Source organism: Triplophysa rosa, linkage group LG11 (genome assembly GCF_024868665.1).
Source record: "Triplophysa rosa linkage group LG11, Trosa_1v2, whole genome shotgun sequence".
Taxonomy (NCBI): Eukaryota; Metazoa; Chordata; class Actinopteri; order Cypriniformes; family Nemacheilidae; genus Triplophysa; species Triplophysa rosa.
In genome coordinates this window covers 25,288,603-25,309,005 of record NC_079900.1, presented here as the reverse complement: position 1 = coordinate 25,309,005, position 20,403 = coordinate 25,288,603, and the positions used below count along the sequence as shown (strand labels likewise).

At 38.8% G+C, this 20,403-nt stretch overlaps 1 protein-coding gene across 1 annotated transcript; it reads left to right on the top strand.

Moving 5' to 3' along the window:
- The first annotated feature begins 5,645 nt into the window (after positions 1 to 5,645).
- On the top strand, positions 5,646 to 19,201 carry LOC130561072 (uncharacterized). The gene is made up of 2 exons (XM_057345186.1): positions 5,646 to 5,680; positions 17,857 to 19,201. Exon 2 carries the CDS (start codon positions 18,130 to 18,132, stop codon positions 18,976 to 18,978), a length of 849 nt encoding a protein of 282 aa, XP_057201169.1. The 5' UTR covers positions 5,646 to 5,680; positions 17,857 to 18,129; the 3' UTR covers positions 18,979 to 19,201.
- The last annotated feature ends 1,202 nt before the right edge of the window (positions 19,202 to 20,403 follow it).

Genomic DNA, 20,403 nt, shown 5'->3' with positions numbered 1-20,403 from the left:
GAAAGCCATTCCTAAGGCATCTGTATCGTTATCTACATGGATGTTAAAGTCACCAACGACAAGGATTCTATCTGCGGCCAGTACTAGTTCTGATAAGAACCCACCAAATTCTTTAATAAAATCTGTGTGGTGCCCTAGAGGCCTATATACAATAGCCAGAATAAAAAAAAATGTATCCTTAGTATTAGGTGTTGAAACATGAAGTACCATGACTTCAAAAGAATTGTATTTAGAGTTAGACTTCTGGGAAATGCTAAAAGAGTTATTGTAAAGTGCTGCGACACCTTCCCCTCTGACTTTTAGACGAGGCTCATGTTTATAATAATAATCTTGGGGGACAGATTCATTTAAAGTAATATAATCATCTGGTTTTAGCCATGTTTCTGTCAAATAGAGCATGTCTATTTTATGATCTGTTATCATATCATGCTATGTTAACAAAAAGTGCTTTATTAGAGAGAGATCTAATATTTAGCAATCCGAGTCGTAACAGTTGATTATCTGTATTTTGTTAATGTCACGGTTGGTGGTGAACGAGAACCCAAGCGCAGGCAGGCAGTAAGGGGTTAACAAAACAAGACTTTATTGTACACACAAAGGGACAGAAACAAAACACCCACGAGGGGGTAAACGATAAGGTAACAAAACAATACTTTAATAACCAAACAAAAACCCACGATGGGGTGCAAAACAAAACCGGAACTACATAAACGGGAACAAAACCAGAACTCAAAACAAAACACTTCCCATGAGAGGGCAAAAACTAAACAAAATCCAAAACAAGGCAAGGAATAAATCACACGACAGGGGAAGCTAGGAGAACACGAAACACTCACAAAATCCAACAGGACCGCAGGTTAGCACAGAGACAGGACGTAGGCACACGAGTACAGGGTGCACGTACAAACACACATGCAAACGTAATCCACGAACACAAGACAAAGAAACAAGAGGGTATTTATAGGGGAGACAGACAAAGGAAAACGACACGGGGCAGGTGTGGGTAATAAAACACTCAGGGAAGGATAACAAGGAAACGAGATGGCGGGAACAGAGACGAGACACTGGAGAGAACGTATATTATTGTCAAAAGGACAACAATATGTTACACATAATTGCCACACATAACCAAAGGCTTTGTCATGACTCTGCTACAGGACCAAGAAAAACATGACTAAATGAAGCAGAGCCATGACAGTTAATGTCTAATTTGCTTAACGTTTATTAAATTACTTTCAAGAGGTTTACGCATTATTTTATGTTTGCTAATCTGGGGGACAGACACAGTCTCTATTTTATGATGTTTGGGAGAAGGGATTATTACATGTTGTACATTTTGTGTATTCTGCTACGTGAGATTGCAAGCAGACAGTTGGTTAAGCCATTCTGTCTGCTCCCTGACCTGGGCCCCTGTGAGTCAAGCTTTAGCATTATTAAGACGTTGTGCCATATTTCTAGACAGGAGGGAAGCCCCAGCCCAGAAGGGATGGAGACCATCTCGTTTCAACAGGTCAGGTATCATGATTCTGCCACATCATGTCATGTTTCTCGTGGTCTAGTGGCAGGATCATGACAGAACCCCATGTTTCATGTGGAGAGGGGTAATTTTGGCCCTTATGGCTTGCCATACTCTCTCCGGTCTCGTCTCTGTTCCCTCTCGTCTCCTCATTATTGCTCATTTATTGTTTCATGTCCTTCACCTGTCCCCTCTTGATTTGATCCCTTTATAATGCCCTTGTGTTTTCTGTCCTGTGCTGGTTCATTTTGATTTGTGTGGTGTAAGTTCCTGTGGCTTGTCAAGTTTAGTCTAGTGCAGTCATTTTGTAAATTTTGTCAAGTGTTAACTTTAGTTCTTGTGTAATTTTAGTTAGTCGTAGTCCTGTCTTGTCATGTTATTAGATTCCTTTGTTTTGTTATGTTACTCCCTCGTGTTTTTTTGGTTTTGTCTTTATTATTTATTAAACTGTCTGCACCTGGGTCCTCTGTCCTTGTGTCTCACCACGTTTCCTGACATCAGGTCTGCCCTCAAAACTCTTCCAGTTATTTATAAAAACTATATCATTCTGCAGGCACCACTCAGACAACCAGCAATCTAGTGATGATAATCTGCTATAAATCTCATCACCACAATACGCAGTGAGGGGGCCAGAGAATATTACATCAGGGAGTTGATAGCAGATAGGAGTTTAAAGAGTCATGGCCCATGTGAACATTCTTTCACGTAAGTCTATGTATATACATCTGATCCATTAGAAAAGATAAAGTGCCATATATCAGGATAGTCTGTGCCGGGTGTGGAGGTTGTTGCTTGACAGAGTTACTGTTAAAGATTGATTTCAGAAGAAGAATGGGAAGACTTGATGTAAAGGTTTTCTAGGACAAATAGTGAAAAGGTTTGATAAATTGAAACAGTTAGATATATACTGTATCGGGTGTGATAAATCGAGTGATAGATGGATTGTGACAGAGAGGATGACAAATGGGCAGAGTGACAGACAGATAGATGGAGCTGACAACTGACTGATGGAGTTTGAAGAGCCTTGGCCAATTTGAACATGTTGTCAATGTAATTCTATGGGATTTTTGTTTTTGAAGTTTTGATTTCACATTGCAAAAAATATGATTATAAAAAACACTTATTTATGTCTCACACAAAAATATATATTTTCTTGTAAGATAGCCATAAGCAAGACTAATCTATTGTCGGGGATTGTCATCTTTTACTCTAGACATTGAGATTGAGTTTCATCAATGCCCACAACCTTCTTCTCTCTTTCTTCTCTGGGTGAACTACTCACTCCAACAATGTTAACCCAGACATCTGTGCTGTTTCCACCTGTTATTGCCACTTAAACGTGTTATGTCTGAATGAAGACAGTTTAAAGACTGTCCAATAAATCCTGTCTCTGCATTTAAGTCAGCGCCCTTTAAATGTAGTTGGTCTTAAGCTTTAAAGAAATGTTTTTGTAAAGCTGCGGAGTGAAGAAAGGTCTGTTACATGTAAACAGCAGTACATGATGTCTTTACAGTTTGTTTCTGCTCAGGTTAAAGGCTGTTTGCCAAGAACTCCAGTCGGTAAGTCATAAACAGTTCTTGAATGAAACCTTTGTTCGGTGCTGCACAAGGCTGCTTGAGACTTCAGGTTGTTGATAAGAGACCCCCTGTTTTCATTGGGGGTCTGGAGGTCTGTCCTGACTCAGTCTCAGTGCTGAGAGTCACCCCGGGGGGAGCCGTGGGGCTCCTGAGCAGAATGAATTGCTGAATCCAAAATCGCCTACTTCCATTCTGTATATTAGGTGAAAATTCATATGCATCATGAATAGTATGCCTGAGACTTCAGTATGACTTCAGCAATTTATGCACTGGGTGGATACTATACTGTCCAAACTATAAGGCAGACGGCCAATATTATTGTCTTTTTTAAATGTTTTAAACGAGTGTGCGTGCTCATATAATCTTTGAAACAAATGGTAAACAGTTTTGGTGTGCTGTCCGCTGTGGGACATCCTGGACTACTACTGAAGATTATATAGGTGAAACAACTTATAGGAGAAGAAGAAGGGTGAGGAAGGATGCTGAAAGAACTGACACCGGGAAGTAATCATTTTTCAAACTTTTTAAATAACACTAAAACTACGGAATAACACAAATGTAACTGTGGGAATTATGTGATTTTTATCATCTTCAGTGTAATCACCCTTTGTTTAGAATTGAGAACAGTATTGAAGGAGATCCCATCTGTTCTGAACGCTTACAGACTGCTTTATCTACATTATTCACTCTTAAGTTGTCCATTTAAAAAGCATTAAATAACATGTTGTGCAAAACTAGTCATGAAGCTCTTGTGTGTGTGTGTGTGTGTGTGTGTGTGTGTGTGTTCATGTTTGTATATCCCGGTGGGGACCTAAACCTGAATACACACCAACACATGGGGACTCGTGTCACCGTGGGGACCAAAATTGAGGTCCCCAGGGGCAAAAAAGCTAATAAATTGTACAGAACAATATTTTTTACAAATCTAAAAATGCAAAAAGTGTTCTATGATCTTTAGGTTTAGGGATAGGGTTAGGGATAGGGGATAGAATATACAGTTTGTACAGTATAAAAACATTACGCCTATGGACTGTCCCCACGGGGATAGTCAACCAAAGCCTGTGTGTGTGTGTGTGTGTGTGTTCATGTTTGTATATCCCGGTGGGGACCTAAACCTGAATACACACCAACACATGGGGACTCGTGTCACCTTGGGGACCAAAATTGAGGTCCCCAGGGGCAAAAAAGCTAATAAATTGTACAGAACAATATTTTTTACAAATCTAAAAATGCAAAAAGTGTTCTATGATCTTTAGCTTTAGGTTTAGGGTTAGGGATAGGGGATAGAATATACAGTTTGTAGAGTATAAAAACATTACGCCTATGGACTGTCCCCACGGGGATAGTCAACCAAAGCGTGTGTGTGTGTGTGTGTGTGTGTGTGTGTGTGTGTGTGTGCTATTTACAGCCCTGTAGACCTGAGTAAATACAGCAGAGTGCTGTGTAAACAAACAGTGGTCTGCACTGCTTGTGTGTCAGATAAGAGTGACACACATTCGAAGAGAGAGAGAGAGAGAGAGAGAGAGAGAGAGAGAGAGAAATTATATTACCGTTAAATGCAGTTTTGAAAATCAATTAATTGTCCATTTATATTTACTTTTTGACTATTTTAATATATATTTTAAAGTATTATTAATAAAAAAAAATCTGTTTCTGCATCTTTGCATGTGTGTGCAGGAGTGCGTGCATGAATGTGTGTGTATGTTTACACGTGTGTATGCAGAAGTATCTCTACCTGAATCAGGAGTACGGAAACCTCTGCGCAGGTCAGCAGGTCTTTAATACAGGAGACCAGTCATTAATCCTCACAAACCCCCCAACACCCTGTGTGTCTGTCTACAGCTCCTGCAAACAATCAACACAACAATCATTTCACAGGGTGTGATTAAAAAATGGGGCTTTAGCAGGGGCGATACTAGGTTTTCAATATTAGAGGCTCAGCCTTCAATGAGGAGAGACATACAGTATACTGTATATATGGGTGTTTCTGCAACTACGGGCACTTTCGACTCTCCAAATTTTTAATTTTAATCATCAGAGTCTGTAATACATATAAAACTATGGAGTCAAAGTAGGGTCACATATATTTGCAACAAAAAAGGTTTGCAAACAAAAAATAAGTTTTGCAAAATAAAAAATAAAAATTGAGCAAAAAAAATAACTGCAAACCAAAATAATGAATCGCGAAATAAAACTTAAAAAAAAACGTTTTGCAAACAAAAAGAAAGTTTTGCAAAAAAAAAAAAATGAAGTACTGAGAGATAAAATGTTTTTTTCCCAAAGAAAACCTTTAGCAGCAATGATTTTGCAACACATATTTTCCTTTGCAGTACCTACTAATTCATTTGCACCGCCCCTTTAATTCGGTTTTTCCTTTGCGCTTCACTTTACTGTGCGTTTGGCTTTGTGGCACTGGTTTGACGTGGGGGCGTATTGAGAATGATCTGTCTCCATAGGGGCGGAGTCAACGGATTGGGGCGTGTATAATGGGTCTGGGCATGCCTTCCTCGTTACGTCGCCAGTGTGAGTCACAGTAGACAACAGTGCGGATCGATCGTCATGGCAGAGCAGAGGAGGCAGATCTCAAGTATGTCTAGGTGATTGTTTTTACAATTAAACGTGTGTTTTGTTTCTGTTTGTTAACTAAAATGTATATTAACACGTTTGCTCAAGTTAAAGAACTTAGAGGTCAATAAATGCGGTGGTTTTTTAAGCAGTATGAATGGCTGCTACATTTATTCTACAGGCCAACAGACAATTGGTAATCAATCTGCCAAAAACGAAATGGTTATTACACTTTTACTGTATAAAATTCTACATATATTTACCTGTTGTATTACCATAGTTGTAGTACATATACCATGGTTAAACTATGGCTCCTGTAGTAAAACCATGGTAAATGGGTCGTATAACTTCACTCACTAGACTTATAAAATATTACTTGCTGATTCTCTGTACTCAATGCACATCCTTGGCATTGTTGTGCATGTTTATAGTATCTGTGTTATTTGCTCTTTATTTTGTGTCTCATATGCAGATGCCTCTGTTCAGACACAAGACACTTTACTAGGGCTGCAACAACTAATCGATAAAATCGATAATAATCGATAATGAAATTCGTTGTCAACGAATTTCATTATCGATTAGTTGGTCTGTGACGTCACTTTCGAGCTGCGCAGTTATAAATCAAGCGCATCTTCTTCCCTTTTAAAATTACCGTTTTAGATGTGTCTCTCCGTGCAGCATGAGCTGCGCAGTTTTAAAGTCAGACGTTTCTCTGCGTGGATGCGTCTCTTAGTGCAGCGCGAGGTGCGCAGTTTTAAAGTCACACGTGTCTCTCCGTGCAGCGCGAGGTGCGCAGTTTTAAAGTCAGACGTGTTTTGCATGCATCTCTTCAAGCTGCGCAGTTTTAAAGTTTAAAGGGTAGAGGTGTTTTAAATGACAAAATTAAAGATTATATTAGTAAAACCCAATTTGTGGCGTTTGCACTTTGCAAAGTACACAATAGGCTAAATACCCTGATTTGGTGGTTTATTTAGTTCAGAGGTGGGTAACAAGTACATTTACTTGAGTACTGTACTTAAGTACACTTTTTGAGTATTTGTACTTAAGTATTACTTTTTCTGTTTACTTTTTACTGTACTTCACTACATTTGAATGACAAATATCTCACTTTTCATGGCACAAAAAAATGATTTCCTTGGCCGACCCTCCCCTCGCTCCCACGTTTGGGAGAGACTATTGTCAGTTGCTTCTAATATGACACACCTGAATCAACTCACCAGGTGTATTAATTATGGAGACATTCACAACATTTTGGGAGAAGGCTAATTAGTTCAGTTGTGTGTACTTTTCCCATATCTGATTTACTTATTATAAGCAAAAGATGTAATTACATTTTATCCGATTAATCGAAAAATAATCGACAAACTAATCGATTACCAAAATAATCGTTAGTTGCAGCCCTACACTTTACATAGCTTAGATATTACAGTAAGTATCTTTATGGTTAGAAAGGTTCCATGATTTGTGTAAGCATTTTAGCGCTCATATAAGGAGCTAATCATTCTGTTGTTTTTCCTTTGTTTTGGCTACAGAAAAATGCAATGAAACATCCAAGGCTCAACTCACACGATAATTCTGTTTGATCATTTACATACACTGGTTTCTTATAGGCAGTCTTGTATAAAGTACTTGAAAGCAATACTTGAGTAAAAGTACAAGTATCTTAACAGAAAATGACTTTGGTAGAAGTTAAAGTCACCCTTTAAAATATTACTTGAGTAAAAGTCTTAAAGTACCTGACATTTAGTGTACTTAAGTATTAAAAGTAATTGTCTGATATAAAATGTACTTAAGTATTAAAAGTAAAAGTAAAGGTATTTTAAAAAAAGTGAACGGTTAGAATTTTGAGGTAATTAAATCAAAGCAAATCTCAAATTCAACAAAATGCGTGGTGCTTTTGAAGACGTGAGTAATCCTGAACGCTCCTCTGTAACCTTCCATTAATTAGCCTAATGTGGTCTAAAAAAAAATCCCTCCGCCGGTGTAACGCTAATTTACCTAGGAAATATTCGGCCGCCACTTAGGCTATACCAGAAACCGTTATTAACCATTTCAGTATTATGGACATGTCTTCAAGAGTTTTGTGTTGAATTAATTCGGAGGGAAAATCATTGGTGTTGTTAAATATCTGCACATTGGCTAATCAGAAAAGTTAACTAGCACACGTTAGCCTGACCATCACGTTAGCCAGATATCTGAACAGGCTTATGATAACTAATTCATGTTAAATAACGTTGACATTATGGCTTCATTGAAAATTAATTTAACCTACCTCTATGTGCTTCTTCAGGTTGGACGGGGAGTTTTTTAATGCCAATATTTCAGTGACTCTCGGTAGGCAATACCTGGTTTCCATCCAAAGTTGCGAATTTAGCTTATGCGCAAAATTGTAATATCGCATAAAACATTTGCAAATAAGCACCGTTTCCATCCAACTAGTCAACCGTCACTTCCTAATAAACTGGCACTAAATATCAGTAAGAAAAGTAAGAGAAGCCACTGAATATAATAGTTTTCATATATAATAATACTTGCGCAAGCAGACGATTAGGAAACTCAATAAATGCGGTGCTTTTGTGGATGCCTGCGGTTCGGGAAACACAGCCGTGACAGTTCTAAAAGGCAATTACAGAAATACTTGACGACTTTGCTCAGGCGTTTAAGAATGACCATCTCAACATTTCTGATGCTGTGTCACAAGATCAGTACTCTGGTTAGTCAGGTTACACCGGCCGTCTCATAGTGCAGTTACGTGACTTTTTGGAGGAATTTATTCAGCAAATGCGTTTTCATCTCCCATTATTCGCATTAACCCTTTTTCGCAAAAATGAAAATCCACCTCAAGCGAGCGTAAAAACTTTTTTGCGAATTAAGGGTTTTTAATCGAAATTTGGCATCACTCGTTTCTGATGCGAAACTTCAAAATGCGAATAAAACCAGAGTGATGGAAACTCGCTTAGGTACTTAATCCGGTAGGAAGAATTTTTCACTCCAATGTACGAAAATATTTCTTGTAAATACGGTCACGGGTGTGTAACGTTATCTTCGTCACCACCACGGAGTTCACCAAGTTCGTCAAGTCGAGATGCTCGTCATCTGCTACCGGAGTGGTAACGTTAGCAGCAGAGCCTGCAGCAGCATGTTGCTTCCTTGATGGCATCAATAATGTGACAAGCAGGACTTCTTCTTGGTGCTTGGCGGTTGACATGACAACAAACAGGCATTACGTCACCAACTCAAATTTCTTCTGATTTTAATTTGTAGTAACGAGTAACGTAGATGGTTAGGAGAAATGTATCGGAGTAAAAGTACACATTTTATTTAGTAAATGTAGTTGAGTAAAAGTGAAAGTTGTCAGAAATATAAATAACGAAGTAAAGTACAGATATGTGAAAATTCTACTTAAGTACAGTATTTGTACTTCGTTACATTACAACACTGCTTATAGGGCTGCAACGACACGTGCTTGAAATGCGTCGACGTGTCATATTATTTACGTTTATCTGCTGTAATAGCAGTTTCTGTTAAAACTATCCATATAAAACGGTCAACAAAATTGCATGGAGTCATTAAGATTTTAATATTTGTAATTGAATATACTTACTGTATATTGAAAATGTGCTGCGGTAAAAGACATGTTGCAGAAATGACATTTTTGCTAATATTGCAGCTAACTGGCAGCTAGCAAGGTCTACTACATTAGTTTAGACTCTTATTAGCATCTTAATATAAACGAGTTAAACATACATTCATTTTTAAAATGTAGTTCAAACTACAGAATTACTAAGCTGTATGGTAAGGACACACAATAAATGCTGACACAGATAAGATGATATTTACCTTTTATTTTGGGGATCTTGTGAGTGAGGTAGTGAGGTGGTCTAATCTCAGCAATGTGCTCATGTTCTAATTTCTTTATTATAGAAACTAGACTTGTTTGTCTTTGATAAAATTTCATAATAAAAGCCATTTTTCATTGTTGCGGTAAGGACTCAAAAGTGTGGGACAGGCACATTAAATTGAAAAAATCATAACGATCAGTAAATAATACAACAAATTTAAGACGCTGTAAATTAATATGTATATTAAACAATTCCTTTTGAAATAATACTTATTTTAAGCATTATTTGTGCATGACTGCGTGTTCATCTATCACATCCACAATAATGTTTTAAACTAATAATAAAAATACCAAAGCGTCTGAAAAACGTCAAAGAGCTTCCAGGTACACTTTTGTTTCATCAAAACTCAGAACAACGAATAATATGGAAGTATTTCAATGGCATTAGTCTTTGAAGCAAAAAAGCATGTTGAATTACCACTAATCAAAAATAAAGCTGTTGCATTACCAGTCCTTGCATTTTTAGAGTCTGCAATTCAATATGGTTGTATATTTAAGCTGTGAATATTTCAAATTGAAACATTTCACGCACAATTTCACCGTTAAAAAGTTCAATAATCAAAATTCGCCTTTTAAATTTCACTTAAAAAATTCAACTTGTTATAAAATACAACCTTTAATTTTCGACAGACAATTTTCAGTCCATATTATTTGGGTTTAAAAATTCGCTTCCACAAATTCAGTGGTTCAAATTCGACTTGAAATTCAAAGTTTCACATCCGGGAATCCCAGGAGAAGCAATAGAGCGCCGATTCCGCCAATGCATGATCTCTACCTGCTGCCTGACCGCTTCACCAGCAGGTGGTGCAAGTCGCTTCTGACGAAGACCAAAGCAAGAAATGCAGATACTTTTTATATGTTTGCAGCACAGTCCACTCATCTGCTCGATTAAGTGAATTTATTTGATCTCATAGATCTCTTCTTATGCATCATCAACATCAGAAATTTTAGGTTTCCTGCTCTGGCTCGAAGGAATTAAGTTATTTTTTACTTCAGCACATCGTGTTCACATAAATACTATGCATCATCAGCATTTACAGGACATGTATTGTGTTTGAAGCGGTCAAATAACTGAGATCTCAACTAGGAGCTTATTGACAAATGCTCTGATTTTAACGCGTACTCTCCCATGTGCTTCTGTTTATATGACGTAGCTGCAATCTCAATAAACATTCTTTTTATTTTCCTCGCATGATCTTGTTTTAATTTGAGACTCTCAGAAAATGCTGGATGTTGTGGAATTGTGGAAACGTTCGTTTGTTAATACGAGACAGAAAAACTGATATTTTAGCCAAGCGAACTTCTTGAGCAGGCCAGATAAAATAGACCAGATAAAAATAGTCAGCACTTTCTTTAGAACCCGACTAGACCCGAAACGTCTTGTGCAGCCTGCAGCCAAGCAAGATACCTCACGGCGTTATGGATCTATACGCGCAAAGATAAAAACTTTTGTTGCATGCTGTGTGCGTTTCCCAATAATGTGCCACACACGAACATGCGAGTATGACTACACGCTAATTGCTTGAGTTGCTGTCTGTTCATTAAATGCTAAAATGTCAATCACTCACGGTATATTAACCTAATTATGTCTTGTAAAGTTTGGCGTAACACATATTTGTTGTTTACCTAACCATAAAATGTAATTAATTTGTGTCTTTCGGGGCGATTGGTAAAAGCACATTCATTATAAATTACCAGAGACCCGATGCCATATCGGACACGACCTGTGCCCAAGGCATATTTTGTCAACGTTTTAGACCCGAAGCCGCTGGGACACATGAGGACCTCTCTAACATACACCTCAACGCAAGTCAGTTTGCATGGCCGAGCAGTGAAAAATATATTTAATTACTGGTCAGAAAACAATATGAGTGCTCCATGGCAATATACACAACTATCTGTAGATGTTGCTGTTTGGCGCATTGTATTTCGTATACTTTTATATTAGGCTATAGCCTTTCTTTTTAATTAGCTTACCCAATACTATAACATATCAAAACGAAATTACGATTTGGTATAATAATTTTTAATCTATATGCTCACATAATAAGTCAACATATTGTTAAATTTATGCATTTTAAATGACAGAAATACACTGAAACCACGTTGGAGAAACACGTAATGTACGTGTCTAAAATGTATGTGTACAGTTCAGTTAAATGATCAAATTTACCCTCTTTAAACTTACGCTAAACATTTAGCTGAATATCCACAACATGTATGGTGGCATGGTGGAACAAAAACGTTATAAGCTTGCAAGATTTGCTAAGTGCCTTTAGCCTACTCTGTCCCTTTAGCGTCCACGGACCACGCCATCACGGCCGGTGTACCGTGCTAAAACGCTTAATGTTGCTTAATCTTCAGACCAGATGATTAGTATAGCCTACACCTTTTTAATAACCGTAGGCTACAGAAATGCGGAAGAGCCCTAAATATGAATGCAAAAAGCACAAAATGACACAATGAGAATTTTAGCATGTCCCGCCGTATTTCTCACATAATACCAGAACTAATAGGTATAGGTGTCTTTATTGTTGCAGTATTTCAGTTTGTTTTTTTATTCATTCGTTCATACAATAGGTTATAATTGGCTTTATTTTGTTTGCGTTCTCAGATTTCAGATGAAAAGTATAGGCATAATTATTTCCATTGATATTTCTCTTTTAAGTGGTGTAGTTATTCCTTTGTTTAAGTTACATTTATATCCTACATTTACTAAATATTTTACAATTACGTTTTTAAGAAAAGACTGTTATTTATATTGTAGATTATTTTACGTTCTGATGAAAAATTGTTCATGGCTTGTTCTTACATCTGTTTTCATTACTATTTCAGTTAGCCTACTACTATTGTCTGTTTAAAATGTATAATTATTGCTATTTTTCCTATTTAGTTTTAAACCGAAATAAAATGTTTTATTTGAATTTAAATGTTAAGTTTATTGTGATGGTGTTTTGTAACTAATGTAATGATTTAAAAACGTGTTGTCTTGTTTTCTGGCACATTTAATCAGATACCATTGCATGTGTCATTCAAATAGCTTCATGCAATTAGCTTATTTTATTCAAACACAGTATGAGTCAGTAATTGACTGTAACATACAATTTTCTCATCCTCGAAACTCAAACCATTATTTGATGACTTAAGATCAAAAGCACGATTTTATGTTTGCATTTGGCGAGCTACAGAAATTATATTTTGCGTGCATATGATACGCATGTGTTTTGCGTGCACTTTTTATGTACATACCGACTTAACCCACACCATACCAAGGGGTAATCATATGCACGTAAAAAGTAATGAATGCGTAGAAATAGCAAGCCAAATACAAACATAAACTCTTACTATAGATAGGCAGTACTAGTAGATCGGGTAGGATATTTAAATAATTAAATTAATATTATAAATGTATGAATAGTCCACTGATTCCAGGCCACCTGGAATTGTCCCCGTGCTCCATGTCCGTTCCAGGGCTGATAGTGGTGAGCTAAGCTGCCAGTACAAGAAACAATTATTTTTTTCTTGATGATGCATAAGAGATCTATGAGATCAAATAAATTCACTTAATCGAGCAGATGAGTGGACTGTGCTGCAAACATATAAAAAGTATCTGCATTTCTTGCTTTGGTCTTCGTCAGAAGCGACTTGCACTACCTGCTGGTGAAGCGGTCAGGCAGCAGGTAGAGATCATGCATTGGCGGAATCGGCGCTCTATTGCTTCTCCTGGGATTCCCGGATGTGAAACTTTGAATTTCAAGTCGAATTTGAACCACTGAATTTGTGGAAGCGAATTTTTAAACCGAAATAATATGGACTGAAAATTGTCTGTCGAAAATTAAAGGTTGTATTTTATAACAAGTTGAATTTTTCAAGTGAAATTTAAAAGGCGAATTTTGATTATTGAACTTTTTAACGGTGAAATTGTGCGTGAAATGTTTCAATTTGAAATATTCACAGCTTAAATATACAACCATATTGAATTGCAGACTCTAAAAATGCAAGTACTGGTAATGCAACAGCTTTATTTTTGATTAGTGGTAATTCAACATGCTTTTTTGCTTCAAAGACTAATGTTATTGAAATACTTCCATAGGAATAACAGCCGCACCAGGCTGTCTGTCGTATTTCCGGGGCTCTCAAAACTACCGTTTTACTACTAAAACAGCCTTCATTTATGAATGACACATTTCTGTTGGCTACAATATCATCGTGATCGTTTTCTAAAGTATGCCGCCATTGGTGTGAAGTGCTTTCATTTTGCTGAATGTAAACAACTAACGTTAAGTTAGCTAACAGTGTGACGAGGTGTCGCTCCAGCATCATATTATGTAAGCTGCATTTATACAAAAGAATGGAAAAGATGCAGATGTCATGTTAATGCACACATTTATCCTCTGTTTGTGAAGTTCACTCCACTCTGTGCCACTGTGAACTGAATAATGCGCTATATAACGCAGCCTGCGGCCGTTTTCATAATAAGAGTTTTAAAGAGGACTATTAAAGCGATCTCGAATTCCTCTACAAATGACATAATTACTCACAATTTTTAGGGGGGCTAAGCTACAACTGTAGGGTGTCCAAAGCCCACCTAAAAAGGGCCTAGCAACGCCACAGGGCTTTAGAAAAGAAATGTAAAGAGCATGCTGATTAGTTCACCCCAAACAACAACAACAATAAAAACTCACCATTTACACACCCATGTCATTCCAGACCTGTATGATTTTCTTCTGAAGAAAGCAAAAATATATATTTGAAGATGTTGCTAACCAAACATCATTGTATGGACATAAAACCACTGAGAAATGATATTTTTATGTATACTTTTGAAGATCCACCCAACCTATACTGTACTAAAGGATACAGTCATTTAGGAGTCTAAACCCCCAGTTCTGTCATTTTAAAACTGAAGAGGAGGTGTAAGAGAAACCTACCGACTGTCTGTTTGAGCCTTTACTTTTGAAGAAAAACATAGTGTCAAAAAGAGCAGAATTATATGATCGATTTACAAATATGTCTGAGGTGGCTGATGATGTCATCGTTGTCATGGTAACATCAGCTAAATGTCACCACACAAGGGCCTTTTAAGATGCAGTCTGAGACCTAATCACAATGAAGGAGCTCAGGAATTCATCCAAGTTATTATTCCCTCCATCCATATATGAATTCCATATCCTAAATCAGAGTGACTGAGCCCTGCAGCCCTGATACACCCACCACATCTGCTCAATGACACCACTTACTTCTATTCAATGCTTCATTGTAAGTTGTTTCTCCAATGCTTCCTCTTGTTTCGCCTCTTCTCTGCATCTCTCTCCTGAGCTTTTATCTTGTTTTGAGCCCTACTCTTCCCCTGCTAGTGTTTGTTCTGTCCAGAAATAATTTCAAATGTGGGAGCAAAAAATAAATACCTCTAGTTTTTTTTCATTTGTTGCCATTTTATATAGTGGCCAAAAGCGGTGTCCAGAGGTCATATTTGTACAGAATATTTACTTTTAAGGCCCCCTTGTGTTTCAGAACATGAGGTGTATGGTACAAAATGGACACTAAACACTAAACTTTTTTACGGTATTTATTTACTGGACAGAATAATTTGCCAAAATGGAAAGCACTGTGAAACAAAAAATATACAAAATCAAAAATCAAAGAAAAAATATAAAAACAAAACGTTTGGGAAATAAAGCAAAAATTGACTATATTAATATTTGATGATTTTCTCCTCTAGTAATATATTTTTAGCCATTCTCCTGAAACTTGTCTCAATAAACTTTGCTCATTTGTTCACACATGAGCAACTTTTTAGAATGTACCAATATGCACTATATGTAGGAAATGCATATGTGTGTGTGCTTGTATACATGATTATAACAACGCAAACATTGTTAACGGGGACACTTCCTGTGTCCTCATAAACTAAATCGCTTAAAAAACATGGAAAACGTTTTCTGTGATGGTTCGGTTTAGGGTTAGGGACAGGCACAGATTAACGCATAGGCTTGCCTATAGGCTGCATCCTAGGTTCCCCACCTGTTTAGGGGCCTCTGATTGGCAGATCTTTTTTATTTTAAATTTACTTCAGCGCAAACAAAAAATAGACCCTCATTGGCCCATTAGAAATAAATAAAAAATAAGCCGGTGATTGGATAGATGTGACATGGGACACATCTGTATAATCAGCTGCTGGTGAAATCATGTCAGTCATGTGTGTATCAATATCAGTATGTGTATCCGAGTGCGATTGTTCCCGACGCCCCTCCCAGCGATTCTGTAGAACCCTGGTGCGTTTGCATTCATCTTACGACATCACAAACGTGCATGACACATGCTAGTAAACAGAACACGGGTCAATATATTGTGCTTTTTATTCACTTGATGCTATTATGTGCAGCGCTGAGTAAACAACACTTGGTCTTGCTGTATGTTTGCTTACAGAGCTTTCTGCTGCTTTCAAACATCGGTACTATTTTTAAATCTGGAAACATCATATTACCATTCATTTGGCACTCTGATTCCACTTGCAACGCTTAAAAAAATGCAGGTTCACTCTTGCTCAAATCTAAGGTAAATTAACAAAGCTATCATCTCTTACATGTGTTTTATTGAAGTAAATACATTGTAATCGGCTAAAGCACATACGCAGGGTTCGGTACCCTAGTGCGTACCTGAGTTTGCGTGACAGCTTTTACATTAGCTGTTTTTCATGCAAGCCGTGCCTTGTTCCGAACTAAACTGCAGGTGTTAAAGGCATCTGAATGGGGAAGGGGGGAGCCTCACCCAAAGAGCAGCCTAGGGGCCCCTGATCACCTTAATCTGCCCCTGGTTAGGGAATAGAATATACAGTTTGTACAGTATAAAAATCAACATGTCTATGGAGAGTCCACGTAAACTATACAGTATATACAAGTATGTGTATGTGTGTGTGTGTGTGTAGAAAACCTTTTTTATTACATACTTTACCTGTGAAATCAGTGAAGTATACCATTTAAATTGATGAAATTAAATCAAATATTTCTATTAGAATTCACCAAAAAATATTAGGTGTATCTTAAAATATGATTTGTTACTTAAATACTTATTCTTTTCATTGAATAAACTTAAACAATATATGTGTCACAGTTATCTTTAGTTTGGTTTTGACTTCTGTGTTCATTATTAGTTATTGCCCCACACCTGTTTCTGTTCTCCCTGATTATGTTCTCCATTGTATTTAAGCCCTGTGTTTGCCTGTGTTCATTGTCCAGTTTAACTTGTGTTACGTGTGGTTGTGGTCCCATGGTTTCTTTAGTATACTTTGTGGATTCATTAAATACTTGTAGAATATATTCATTGTAGTGCACCTCAATATGCTACATCCCGTGACAGAAAACCGGACCGAAAAAGGTTTAAAGCGGTGTTTTCTAGTGGTGGCGAGATGAAGCCCCATGAAGCATTGAAGCTTTTAAGCCAAGTGGTTCACAAAAGGGTTCATTTCTCGAGCCTTCATTTGCTCACAATACCATCTGGTGGCCAAAGAGTGTAAAACAAGCAGATACATTACAGATTTGCGCCAGAAGGCTTAGAAATAACGGTGAAGAAAAGTCTAGTCTTTTAGACTAGATAGACTAATCTATTTATATGAATATAATGTGTATTTTCTGGTGGTATATAATGATTGTATAACATAATTGTGTAATAAATGTATTGGCTTGAATTGAATGGGGCTATCAAATGTGTGTAAATAAATTATTTGGTCATAATAGGCAGAAGGAGCAATATTATTATTCTAAAACTGGAAGTGTCTGGGCTTAACTGGGCAGAGGGCAGTGAATGTGCTTGTGTAACTTGGTTTGTATGGCTGTCAAAATGTCGCGGCAATATTCCAACTGCTTACTGAACCACTCAGGCGAGGCTTCAGACGTCATCATTGGTCTAAAGCGATACAACCCTCGATACGCGCTTCACTGAAAGCTTCTGGGATTTCTCGACACACGCTCCGAAACCTCGGCACAGAATGTAACATCACTAGTATTTTCCTTTTTATTTTTTTTGTTTTTGTTGTTCTTTCCCTGTTCCCTGATGGCTTTCCCTGCGGTCCAGCTCATCCGCCTGGAGCAGAAAGATCGTTCGCTGGAGGACCACACCGGGGCTTTTTAGATCTGGTGTGCCTCACGAACTTCCCTGACCACTCGTTCTGTTTTTATTACCACCATGGCCTGAGCGAGCGGTGTAAGGCACTCCTACCAGTGAACGGTCCCCGGGATTAATTCACCGCTTTTGTGGAGTGGGTGCTGGAGAATAATGGACTCATTTTCTTCCACCAGAGACCAGCCAGCAACCATCACCCTGCTATATGGCGCGCAGACGGAGAGCCTGTTCCCCGCCGCGACACAAGCGGCAGCACGCGAGCCCATGACTGAGCCTGTCATCGCCCCGGAGCCTGAGCCTAAACACACACCGCTGCCGTGGGAGTACACATGGAGTTTGACGGGCTAGAGGGAAGCCCCACCAACACTCCCATCGCAAAGGGTGAGCTGTTATTGGACTCTGACTGGTGAATGAAGAGGAATCCGGAGACCCCTTAGCTCACCCTCTGCATGCCAGCGCCTTTGGGTCGGATGAACTTCGGGATTGCCAGCCACCAGCTACCTCGGGGGTTGAGTAATCAATATCTCCGCCTCCAGCCTCCGAGACCCGGACTCCCCCTCGGCCCTCCGACCCAGCGGCTACATCTTGGCTCCTGTCTCCCTCATCTCCACCGTGGCCCATCATCCCACCAGCTCCACCAGGCTCCCTCGTCCCTCCGGCTCCGCCTTGGTCAGTCGTCAACCATCCGCCGCCTCGGGGATCCAATCCTCCGGCTACGCTCCGTCACTCCGCTCTTTTGGCTCTGTCAGGCTCCTCCTTCACTCCGGCTCCACCTTCATCCTCGTTCGCTCTGGCTCCACCGCAGTATTCCGGATCCCCGCCTCTGCCTCGGTCGCCTGAGCCGCCGGCTTCGCCTTGGCCCTCCGGATCCTCTGTGTCACCCTCGCTCTCCGTCTGCACGGCTCCACCCTGGGCTCCTCTTCCATCGGCATCATCTCTGTCACTTTGACCCCTGGTGTCGCCGGCCATCCCACCTCCACCATGGCTCTACCTCTATCAACACCCCCATGGGCCGTCACCCTGGCTGGTATTCCGGATCCCCGCCTCTGCCTCGGTCGCCTGAGCCGCCGGCTTCGCCTTGGCCCTCTGGATCCTCTGTGTCACCCTCGCTCTCCATGTGCGGCTCCACCCTTGTCTCCTCTTCCATCGGCATCATCTCTGTCACTTTGACCCCTGGTGTCGCCGGCCATCCCACCTCCACCATGGCTCTACCTCCATCAACACCCCCATGGGCCGTCACCCTGGCTGGTCTCTACCACCATCTTCAGTTTTGTTTTGTTTTCTGTGTTCATTATTAGTTAATTGCGCCACACCTGTTTCTGTTCTCCATTGTATTTAATTCCTGTGTTCATTGTCCGGTTTAACTTGTGTTACGTGTGGTTGTGTTCCCGTGTTTTCTTTAGTATACTTTGTGGATTCATTAAATACTTCTTGTGGAATATACTCCTTGTCATGCGCCTCAATACGCTACAGCCCGTGACAATATGTACGTTTTGGAGAAATTACCAATCTATTTTTATTTGTCCCACTAAAAAATCACTGAAATGATTTTAGAAGATTTTATGAAGTTAATATGACTGTTTATTTTTGTGATATTTACTAAGCCACTAGATTCTTTTTAGAGTGTAACAGTTTTATATACTATGAAATCATATAAAATAACAAAAGTAGCAAATAAAACATGACAGTAAAACACCCCTAAAAATCAGCTCCAGGGGTCAGATATTGGCCAGACACTGGTTCTGTCACTCCTCTCTGTCTGTGATAAATGATCTGTCAGTATTATATTCTCTCCCTTCCGTCTCTAATACTTCTTTCTCTGAGTATATTAGCGGGTTGGCAGATGGGGTAACTGCCAACTGAGACACACAGGTGGCCTGTAATGAGTGAGAGAGTTGGATGAGAAAGTTCAGCCTCAACCTCACACACAAAACTCAGAATGAGCCAGTGATTTCCCAGTGGTGTGTTGGGTTTGGAGTGGTGAAGTGGAGACTTCTGTGTTTCCATAAAACTACTGCTCAGTGTGAAGTGTAAAATGGTGAGCTGTTGCCAAACCCAAAACATTGCCTGCCAAAATCACTAAAGCCGTCCAAAGCACTTGTCTTCTGCAAAATAACACTCACAAATGATCACAGTCTCACATTGAGTTTCTGCTGATTCGCTTGAGCACATTTGTAGACTTTCTGTATCAATAGCGATTCATACAGTATCGTTTTTGCTCATTCATCTTGTAGAAGGGTCATATCATGAGGAATTCATTCAAGGTCAAGTGTGGGGATATTGCTAAAAAATAATTAGAGGTTTTTGCCACAAAAAGAAAATATGATAAAAAGTCTATGATATGACCCCTTTAATAAACATTTATCAAGAAAAGTGGTGTAAGCTTTTGTTTTGACTGTTTGTCAAAATGTGCAGAGAACATTAAATTAATTACAGTATAACATAATGCAATGCGTCTGATTTGGCCTTCTGTTTCCAGTGATTTTAACAATTAATTTCTCTTTATTTTTTGGCACATAAGAGCATGTTGTTCTTGCACAGTGTTTTTAATAGTAGACAGTATACAGTAAATACTGCACAGTGTGTATTAAGCATCTCATAGCCACTCAATCAGACATTTTGTCAGAACAGAGATGATTTTGTATTTTATCCACTATTATTACAACATCCTCTAAAATTATTAATTTTGATTGGTCAACTGAGACTTTCTGATGGATCCAACA